This window comes from Arthrobotrys flagrans (assembly GCF_004000055.1).
Source record: "Arthrobotrys flagrans strain CBS H-5679 chromosome Unknown unitig_0, whole genome shotgun sequence".
Taxonomy (NCBI): domain Eukaryota; kingdom Fungi; phylum Ascomycota; class Orbiliomycetes; order Orbiliales; family Orbiliaceae; genus Arthrobotrys; species Arthrobotrys flagrans.
This window is the reverse complement of record NW_027137550.1, coordinates 7,823,255-7,834,171: the sequence shown is the minus strand read 5'-3', so window position 1 is coordinate 7,834,171 and position 10,917 is coordinate 7,823,255. Positions and strand designations below refer to the sequence as shown.

General features: G+C 45.6%; 3 protein-coding genes across 3 annotated transcripts; 2 read left to right on the top strand and 1 right to left on the bottom strand.

Moving 5' to 3' along the window:
* Positions 1-572: 572 nt before the first annotated feature.
* DFL_005299 (uncharacterized protein) lies at positions 573-1,193 on the top strand (the record flags this gene model as incomplete). Its single annotated transcript, XM_067634535.1, has 3 exons — positions 573-598; positions 669-703; positions 763-1,193. The coding sequence occupies 3 exons, from the start codon at positions 573-575 to the stop codon at positions 1,191-1,193; spliced, it is 492 nt and encodes a 163-aa protein (XP_067492595.1).
* A 786-nt stretch (positions 1,194-1,979) lies between these two features.
* On the bottom strand, positions 1,980-4,649 carry DFL_005298 (uncharacterized protein; the record flags this gene model as incomplete). The annotated part of the gene is made up of 13 exons (XM_067634534.1): positions 1,980-2,170; positions 2,223-2,267; positions 2,356-2,367; positions 2,432-2,531; positions 2,591-2,982; positions 3,036-3,467; positions 3,524-3,556; positions 3,615-3,782; positions 3,836-3,955; positions 4,022-4,103; positions 4,259-4,299; positions 4,374-4,434; positions 4,521-4,649. The coding sequence occupies 13 exons, from the start codon at positions 4,647-4,649 to the stop codon at positions 1,980-1,982; spliced, it is 1,806 nt and encodes a 601-aa protein (XP_067492594.1).
* A 3,803-nt stretch (positions 4,650-8,452) lies between these two features.
* On the top strand, positions 8,453-10,275 carry DFL_005297 (uncharacterized protein; the record flags this gene model as incomplete). Its single annotated transcript, XM_067634533.1, has 4 exons — positions 8,453-8,549; positions 8,628-9,691; positions 9,746-9,890; positions 9,953-10,275. The coding sequence occupies 4 exons, from the start codon at positions 8,453-8,455 to the stop codon at positions 10,273-10,275; spliced, it is 1,629 nt and encodes a 542-aa protein (XP_067492593.1).
* Between the last annotated feature and the right edge of the window lie 642 nt (positions 10,276-10,917).

Here is a 10,917-nt window from a genome sequence, read left to right as displayed (position 1 = left end):
TTCTTGATAATTTAGGCAACCGAACTTAGCCTCGAGACCTTTTTGTGCTGAAATTGGGCTGTGATTAAGTAATTCATTGTCAAACTCATGACCATTCGTTGTTGGCATGCAATCGCGATCCGTTTTCCCAAATCCAACTAAACCAAAGATTACACTAGCTTATCTACGTTATCTAGATACCACTGTCGTTCTTGATAGATACCCACCTATTTGTTGAATTATCTAGGAAAGCAGAGTATTCACATCATGGAGCAAGAGCCGATAACAGCATAGGGAGCACCCAGTCGGCAACCCCAGGGGAAAAATCATTCTTCCCGTATCAGAACTTCCTGCTGAGAGAGACGTTGACTTCCTCGAGACGTCATTTTTTCGGGCCAATAAGTCTAGGAAGCCCCCGACACCCTCAGAGGTTCACAACAAAGCGACTCACTCTCGAACACGAAGACCGGATCCAGTCTGGTTTACTGAGGACAAGCTGGTAGTTAAATTGGGCGAGTATGTTACTATAGCCGAGGGTCAAGTATACTGCATGATACAAAATCGTCTCAAAGAAATACCTACACCAGAGATTTATGGTTGGCGAACGGAAGGAAACCAAGTATTTCCTTATCTCAATTGGAAGAGGTATACGACGAACTGAGCCATGAAGATAAATTGGAAATATGTAGCCAGCTGCGCCAAGACCGTCACGAAAAATTCCTGGGTGAGGAAGGATATTGGACTATAAAATAAGTAGCTTCCGAGATCTAACATAGTTAATAGGTAGTATTGGCCGCCAACCTTTGCTCGATGTAATTTGTGAGAACGACGACAATTTGGCAGGGCCGTCCCCCACCGTCGCAGCCTTTCACGAATGGCTTGATGTCCGAGTCCTCAGGCGCTTTCCTGACCCGGAAGCTACAATGCCTCTCAGAAAGATGTTACCAGATAATGCGTTAATCGTGTTTTCACATGGCGATCTCCATCCTAAGAATATCCTAACATCGCCCGCAAAGCCGTCGAAGATAGTAGCAATTGTTGATTGGCATCAAAGCGGATGGTATCCTTCTCACTGGGAGCGGTGTAAAGCCGAGTGGGGTAACCTTGGTGACTGGGCAAACAAATATCTACCAGAAGCCTTAGAGAGCGGCGAGCACTCTGACGAGTTGTATAATGCTTTTTGCATGTATACCCAGTTGCTTGGTGTGTTATGACGTAGCCTCGATGCACTTGCAAATAGATACATACACTCCCTATAGGGTAACTGTTGTGATAGCGTCGCGTTTATGACCGCGCAGAAGTAATTTTATTCGATGGAGAGAGATGAGCCGATGGCTCTCTCACAGACAGACTCAATATACTACTCTATCTTCGGAGTTCAATCATTCTGTGTTTCAATGTTGGATTTTTCACGGGACCGAATTATGTAATCAACGCAACGTTTTCGGATTTGTGCTGGGGATCGTCGCTACCCGAAGCGACGTCACTGGAGCTTGGCCTTCAAACAATTGCAATTTTTGACTATAGACATCACCAGATCTAGATTCCTCGACACAGTTAAGAAGTCTGGCGACGAGACGAGATCTATATTTGTTTTTTATGCCAGTCTTTAACATTGAAATAAATGCATTACTCAAGCAATCGTTACAATCAATGATTCCAATCCATGTTGGAATGTCATGTTTATAAGCTAAAATCAATATCTCTGAGTTGAACTAGTCCAGACGTCCCAAGGGGAGGAAACCTGAACACTTATTTTGTTCATGCATACACCGATGATTTCTAGTCCAGAAGTAAAAGTAAAAACGTATCCAATTTCACGTGTATCTCCGCAGCAGTTGCCATGCAAATTTAACCTAAGCCATGATCTAGAATCTTTCACATGGTAAAAAACCATAAAGGAAGTTTGGGTGACAAGAAAAAGAACATCCTCACGTCCACACAAATTCACGTAAAACAGAAAAGCGAAAAATAGGGCGTTCTGGTAAACCACCAAATGACTAATCATCAAAAGCATCAAGAACAGCACCACGACTTGCGTCCGAGACGAGTCGGGCATATTTAGCCAGGTGACCACGATTAACCTTGAGCTTTGGAGCCTTCCATTTCGAGAGACGGGATTTGATTTCTTCGTCCGTGATGTTCATGTTGATGGTGTTTTTGACGGCGTCGATGGTAATTATGTCTCCGTCTAAGGCTAGGGTTAGCGTGGTATAGGAGTTATGGTTGAGAGGGGGGAGTACCTTGGACAATGGCGATTGGGCCGCCGGTTTGGGCTTCTGGGACGACTAAGAGTGGAATGTTAGTATACTAAAAATGGTCCGGAGGCTGGCCTCGAGACTAGTCCGGGGGTAGGAGATATTGTAGACTACGTACTATGTCCAACGACTACAGGCACAAAGTTGTTAGTAATCCTTTTCAAAGTGTATTAAATTTGACATCAGTGACTTACTGAACCCGTGGGAAGCACCGGAGTAACGACCGTCGGTTATCAAAGCGACCTGCTTAAGTCCGGCACCGATCAAAGCACCAGAAGATTTTAATTGTTCCGGCTAAACATCCCTATCTTAGTGTTTGGTTCACCTTCCTGGTTAAAGAAATGTATACGCACCATCCCCGGACCACCCTTTGGTCCTTCATACCTCACAACCAAGACCGTTGGCTCATCTGGGTTCAGCTGACCTGAATTCAAAGCGGCAGTCGCCAGCTCCTCCGAGTCGAAGACTCTAGCCTTGCCTTCGAACTTCGTTCCTTCCTTGCCTGTGATCTTGGCTACAGCACCACCTGGAGCGAGGTTTCCGAAGAGAACTCGCAAGTGACCAGTAGTCTTTAGTGGATTGTCAAGCGGGCGGAGAACATCTTGGGTTGTGAAGTCGATAACGGGGGCATTCGCGACGTTTTCCTTGAGGGTTTTGCCAGTGACGGTGAGGATTTCACCGTCCATGAGGCCCGCATGGATGAGGAGTTTTGTTACGGCCGGAGTACCGCCGATTTCGTAGAGGTCTAGATATCCAATTAGCCAACTGCTTATGAGCAATGGCAGATGTGTGACTTACCCGACATGTAGTACTTTCCACTAGGCTTGAGATTGGCAATATACGGAGTCTTATCACTAACACGCTGGAAGTCCTTGAGCGAGAAGTCCGGAATATCTGCCGTATGCGCCATGGCAAGGAAGTGAAGGGCGGCATTGGTACTTCCTCCAAGGATCATGGTCATAACAAGAGCATTTTCAAAACTTCGTTTGGTGATCAGGTCTCTTGGGCGAATGTTTTTTTCCATACAAACCCTGAGTGCCGCGGCTGCCCTCTCGCATTCGCGCATCTTCGCTGGCTCGATGATGGATTCTTGAGTTGGGCTGCCTCCTGCGGTGGTGGCGGGTTTGGTGATGAGAGTCATGGCTGGGATACTGCTGCTGCCCGGGAGGGTGAGGCCCATGGCTTCCATGGCGGTGGACATGGTGTTCGCTGTGAACATACCGGGGCAGCCTGGGATTTATTAGCACAGATCCTTAGGACTCGGTAATGATTGTTATTGTGAATACCTCCAGGGCCGGGACATGCGTGTCTGGTGACATCTATGGTATAGGACTGTTAGTCAAGGTTTCAGTGGATTATAGATTCAAGGGTCCATACCATCCAGTTCCTCTTTCGATGCATTACCATAGTGGAAAGCACCGAGGACCTCAAAACAAGAAGAGACATTGCTCCCCTGTGGGAATCTTTGAGTCTTCTTTCCTGGAAGGATTGTACCTCCATATATCAAGACGGACGGGCGATTATGACGAGCCATCGCCATGATGCCTATAAAAACAACTCAGTTTGTGTATCTAGTAGTTTGGTAGCGTAGTACGTACAGCCTGGCATATTCTTGTCACACCCGGGGATCGAGATGTTTCCATCGTGGAGTTGACCACAAGTGGCGGATTCGATACTGTCAGCGATCAGGTCACGGCTAGGAAGGGAGTATCGCATTCCTATGTTATTCCATTGTTAGTCTTTGTGGTTTTTATGTAAAGATTGCTAGAAAGGAGAATACTAACCCTCGTGACCCATAGTGATAGCATCCGAGATCCCATTAGGACTGTACAACCATCCGATGAAGCCCTGCTTATCGACAGCGGCCTTGACAGCACGCCCAAGGTCGAGCACTATACGATTATAAGATTCTATGGTCGTTGTCGGACTTTTGAATAATTAATCTAACTCACAGTGCTACACCATTATAGGCAAATTAGCTACTATAACTCCACGTCTCCTTTCGAGTGGGTTGAACATACAGTATTGCACGGATTTCCTTCCCACCAGACAGGCGAAATCCCTACGAATCAGAGTATAAGGTCGATGCCTCGCATGAATGCAAGCTAGCTATAGCGACTCGAATCGGCGGCTCACCGATATGCGGCTTGAGCTTCATATCATGCTCGTTCTTGATACCTGCAGCATACAGCTGGGCCTGATTCAACGGAGGAACATGGGTTAGCCGGATTAATCGAATTAAACCGATTATCGACGAAGGCGACATGAAGTCGAAAATCGTACTTGACCTGCAGCAAACTCATGATCGTTGGTGACGGTAGCAGACCAACGATTGAGGATCAAGGAACCGTCCTCTCGTTTTGTCCCATATGGGATTTCTTTGAACTGGATAAATTGGCTTGTCCCCGCCATTTTGAGCGGTTCGATTTTAGGGGAGATTGTGGGGTAGTTCGGCTGGTATGGATGACAATAGTAAAGCAGATGAAGGCGGAGAAAGAGATGTCGCGTGCGCGGGAGGACGAGGAGATATCAATTGCAAAGTTCGAGAAGAATCAACCAGCTGAGCTCAAAATTCGAAGCTTAAGAGTAATCATTTCAATCCGGCGGCCGAATCATGATTCGATTCGATTCCAACAACCGCAAGTTACTTATCTAACCCGAGCTCAGATCGCACTTGTAGACGGCACTAATGGCTACAGAGACAAGGTACAAGAGCAATTTACCCTGCTATTTTCCCGGTTGGCTGGCTGTTGTCCATCCTTCAAGTGCCTGCTGCCAGCTGCCTCGTTTGAAGTACAGTCCGGCCTCGTCTCGAATTGGCGGCTGCCCGTAACCTTATCGAATGAATGGTCGTGGTTGTGGCCAAGGGCATACAGACATGGCAATGGCATTGGCATAGGTATGTGACATTGCCAATACGGCTGTTTTCATTGGCCCCGCCGGTGTGAAGAATCTCGAATGCGGCAGTACTAAGAAGTGCTTACCGAATAGCTTACAGCTAGCACTGCTTTCGCAAAGCCCGGCCGGGCTATTCGTGACGAGGTTTCGAATTGAATTTAAGCTGTGGCTCGTGACGACTGGTACGAAAAATATTACAACAGAAACAACACTCCTCTCCACCAGTCAGTCGTAGGTTGCTCTGCCGACCCTATAGTCGAGTAGATTCTGAGGTAGAACTGAATTCACGATTGCGGAATATAACCAGCAAGTCAAAATGGTCTGGTTATATCTCCAATCTCCTAGGTGTATTTATACTTACGTGCATGTAATCTAAAATATGTATCTTGCATTTATATCACATGAGGGCGCGGGCGCTTTTTACTACCCGGGGAGCTTTAACTATATCAGACTCCAGTTATTATGAGCTGGGCTCTTAACCAGGGAGATCACTACCGATAATATATTTGACGGTATTCAATAGAATTTTGCAAAATATGAATAGGTCTTGGTACGAGACAAGCAAAACATAAAGATGAAAAGGGTTTCACACCCACCAGTGGAGATCTCGAGAATATTCGATGGTGCAAAGGATTCCGTTCGACTATATAGAGATCGCGAATTGATATTAATGTATTCGCCGAGTGACTAATAATGGTCGTAATAATACTGGAAGGATGGGTAGGTGTTCCTGGCGATCTTAAACATTGATCTGCACGACCTTTAAAGAACCACTATCATGTTGTAGATCTTTAAAATAGCCCACGTGCCTCGAAATTTTTAAGATCTTCAATAAATATAAAAGGCTTCGAGGGGCCGCAGAACCCTAGTTTCCTCCTCCTAAGATCGAAAACGCCGGGTTAGAGAAACACGAGACGTCAAAAGTCGTCAAGGAGATTTTAATGGGCGAACTCGAATCCGCCGGGACCGACGAAGGGTCTCTTTCGGACCTATCTCGAAAAGAGATCATCCAGCATGTTAAAGCATATCTATATCTACAAAAAGCTTCGCCAACAAACTTCCTAACTGAAGCCATCCTACTCGAGGCGCATAAGATCTTCACACAAGGTATCCCAGCCGCAAGAGGCGAACAAGGGTACTAAGGAAAATACTGAGAAGTCGCAGTTCAAGTCGGAAGACCCACAATAGAAAAAGCTTGAACCGATTATGGGAAGGAAGTGATTTCAAATGGCCTCGGTTTGACCGTAGAGTATTCACGCGATGTCAAGTTGGTAAAGGTTCGAAGAGAATTGCTTTCTTCCTTAATTGGATTTGAGACTAGAGCTAGCGAGTATTCGAATATTCCCTAGCGGACTTGTTTGTTTATAGCGTTTATATCATCAGTTTCAATGGCAGGCCTGTAGTCTAGTCCGTTGAGTTTATTTATTTTTTTGCATTACGCAATTGGCAATTTTGAATGAAATGATTGAGCAATCGCAATTGAGGGAGTAGACTTTGGTTTCGATTTCGGACACCCGTGCTAGAACATGGAGGTATTAAAGGAATGCGCATGTGTTGACTTCGTTATGTGTGTATATAACTTCGTCCGATTAGAGCATCTCGAGATTTAGCAGAGAAGCCGAACAATTATTCCGTTTGATTTTTGTTTCATATCCATTCCATGGCCTAGGCGTGCTTCATCGATAGGATATAAAAGGAACAAAAGAAGAAGCTTTGAAGAAGAATATATCGCACTTGGACTACCCCGAATCCGCCGCTGTACGTTACCGCAAACGGCCGACTACAAGGGATGGAGCGGTTCAATATAAATAACCAATGCGCAGCAACTACGTCTAGGGACGATATCAATTAACATATAACGACCAATTGTATTGGATTAATTACAATCTACCAGCTACTTCTATTCTGGCAACAGCCGTTCATCCTCGTGCCCCCAGCTCGACTATCACATACTTCCTAGCTGAAAGGCATTCCTTTGCTCATTCCTTGGCCATCTTGTGCGATCGTATGGAGTCCTTCGAACGAGGCGAGAATAGCCCCGGGGTATATTGATATCCTAGCGGGGGCACGTGGCCGAGGCTTCAAACCTGACACGCCGAAACGAAAACCTACGTGGACTACAACTGCAAAAGGGCAGAAGAGGATCATGTCAGTCAGCGGGGTTTATGTTTCAGGGCTTGTCCCGGCACGGCCCTCAAAGGAAGAATGCCGCTTTTGCATTGTCCTTCTGCATACCTCTACTTCAAAGCCGACCTTGAACAACCGCAACCACCAAGTGTTATACGATTGTATGGCCTCGAATTGAATCTATTCGGCGAAATATTGCTGATTGAAAGCGACGGATGGGTCCATTGAACACGAATTTCAAACAAGATTTTACTCGGGCCCAGCTCTGTCCCCTTGAATGGCCGATCCAATGTCCCCATTGCCAATCTTATACTTAGGCAATTAAATTCTTGGTCAAGTGGATATCATTATCCGAGAGCCGGTGCACATGAGAGAGTGTGTGAGAGAGAAGCCGACCATCACGGGTGTTTTTGGTCGAATGGCGGCAGTTTGCTGGGGCACGATATCGAATCGATCAATCCGGGCCGGTTTGTCGGCCGCCAAACCAACCAACAGCTGGTTCCCAATCGGCGCAAGTTTCTTTTTCCTCCTCATCTCTACATACTACAGCCTCCACCACCACCACCAGCTTGCAGACAATACAGTACAGCTCCGAATTTGACGACAAAACGGTATGAACCCGCATACCTAGAAGTTCCAGTACTTCCCGACCGTTTCCGCCCAAGCATAGAGCAGCACGTACATACGTGCAACGATGTGGCTGGTGTAACTGGCTGCATGGGCCGGATGATCCCACCACAGGAAGGAAATCGAAGTTATTATATAGTAATAGTTACAAGTTTACGTTACAAGTTTACGTTACAAGTTGCAGGTTATTGTATTGTTCGAATAGAGCGATAGCGAGCGATTAGCCAGGCCAAGTCACAATTTTATACAACCGTTTATATTACGATCTTATATACCCAGCGATGCCTTCCAACTCCTTTCGGAACGTTCCCTCCTCCTCCTTTCGCCCTTCGCCTTCTCATCCCTTTCATAATATCCATTCCAATATCTTCTCCGCTTCTTACTCTACGTTCCTTGTCTTCATTCTTTTTACGGCCTTCGCATTACCTATAGCCGCTGCTCCAAATGGGGATCTCTCTGTAATACCAAAGCTTGGTGTCGTCATAAGAAACCAGGTCTCGTCGTTTATTTCCCGACTTGCTACCATTGACCACTTAAGGATCAGGCATCAACGAATCATCATCATGGCCCTTGCTGTTCTTTGCGGTATTGGGCCGGTAATACGATGGGCGACTAGTAAGAAGGCGCAGGATGAACAAAAGTTTGACGGTCGCATAATAAGTATGTCGTTTTATATGATCCACCTGATATCACCAGGGACTATTGTATTGGGCGAACGAATGTGCTAACTCTCGCCAGCATCAAAGACAGCCGATACCCCACACATCATCGACAACACCCATCTTGAATCCTTCAAGACCAGCAAATACACCTACCCATCCATTCGGATATACAATCATCTACACCGTAAAGCTGCAAAACTCCCATCTAATCTACCACTAATCGTATTCCTTCATGGCCTTGGCGGACAAATCGGACAGTTCCAGTATCTGCTGGAGTATTTTATCAATGTTTCACACGTATTGGCGATAGATCTCCCCGGCTGTGGTGGGTCTGAGATGTTACCGAAGGATTGGGAGGCATACTCAACGGCTGCCTTTGCTGAATTGGTCGGTGTGATTATTGAACGATATTTGGAACCCGAACAGCAGTTCATTGTTGTAGGGCACTCGATGGGATGCTCTATCCTCGCTACGCTACTCGGCAGTGGGAATTCCGAAATTACAGAACGATGTGCCGGGTTTGTGGGAATATGTCCGAAAGCCGAATTGTCCGATAAGGAAAAGAAACAAAGGGATTTGATCACGACGTTACCTCGGATTGTCTTTGATACTTACAGATTCTTGGACCGGAGGGGAGGGGTGAACTCGCCTAGTGTAAAGCGTTTTGTGTCACCATCATCGCCGAAAACAATACGAGAGTATCAATTGTTGATTAATGAACGATCAAGGACGCCAACGGCTTTGAGAGTGCTAAAGGGGTTTATAACACCAGACCCAGAGGTATGGAGGAATATACAATGCCCGATATTACTAGTTACTGCACAACACGATCATGCTACGCCACCGGCAAATGCAGATACCATAGCTGGATACTTTTCACCGCTAAGTCAGGAAAGGAAGAATAAGTTTAAACAGGTCGAGTTGCCGGATGCAGGGCATGGGGTGTTGTATGAGAAATATCATCACGTCTGCCATGTTGTCGCTGAGTTCTTCACGAGGTTTGTGAGTGAACAATTGTCGATGGCGTGGCAGTTGGAGATGTTGAAAGAGGGAAAGTGGATTTTGAAAAACGAGAAGAAGTGGATGATGACTAGTAGTGTTAGTGGGAGGATTGGGACGAGTATGTTTAAGGCTATGAAGGTGGGTTTCAAGGGATATTCCAGTGTGTTAGTACCACCGCTAACGGAAGAATAGACACTACGACAGAACGACCCAATTCATAACCCACAGGCATTCATGGAGGCGAATCCCGATGTTTCACACATTGTCGACATCTCGTTTGAGGATCCGCCTTATATTCCATCCTCATTTGATGGATCTCACATCACATACCACAAATGTATGTCCCTTTTACATCAAAATTGTTGATGTATTATCAAAATACTGACATTTCCCTTCCAGTCTCCACAAAATCTAAACTACCTCCAACTCTCGACCAAGTTTCTCTCTTCATTTCCCTGATAGACTCGATCCTTGAAAAGAACCCTCTCCCACCGAACCCTACTACGGGCCTGATAGCAGTCCACTGTCACTACGGCTTCAATCGTACCGGATTATTCATCTGCTCTTACTTGATCGAGAAATTGGGTTATTCGGCACAGGCGGCAATCGATGCATTCAAAGAGGCGAGGTATCCGGGTATCAGACATGCACATTTTATTGATGAGTTGTTCGTAAGGTATGATAGTGGGTCGGCGGGGATACGGCGGGCACCGACTTTTTAGCGTGGTTATACGTAAGGTTTAGCTGTGGTACCTAGTAAAGCGGAAGCGGAAGATGAAAGGCTAGGGGCGTTCGTTTCGTACATGTGCGGGTGAGCATGGATAATTTTATGGTACAGTGATTTTTAATGTAGCGAGGAGCTCGAGGGGCAATTCATGAATTGAGAGCAGGTTTGGGGCCGGTCGTTTTAGGAGAGTATAAGTGCACCCTGCATGGTTTATTTTGAAAACATGAGCGGTCGTTTTTATAGAAAGGGAGATATTATGAAGGCATAGGCGTTTTAGTCTGCTTTGGTGTTCTTCTTCCTCATAATTTTATTTTTTTGATTTCTTCATTTTCCTTTGAGTTAATACCTACTCTCCCCTCAGCTATCGTATACGTAGGTATGAGGTAGTTTAGACACGGTATGAGGATAATAGAAGTTACTACTATGCTATCGATGCATTGTCATTTGAATAGAACATAATAGCTTATTCAAGCCATCAGCAAAGAAGAAATGTAGAACGCAAGGAGACACTAATCCCGTAAACCCCGATCCAATTAATTAAAAAATTGAAAAGATCAAGACGAGAACAAAAAATGTACTATGAAGGTTCTGAAAAAAGGTAAAAGTTGATATCGCATAGTGTGTATTATACTTTGAG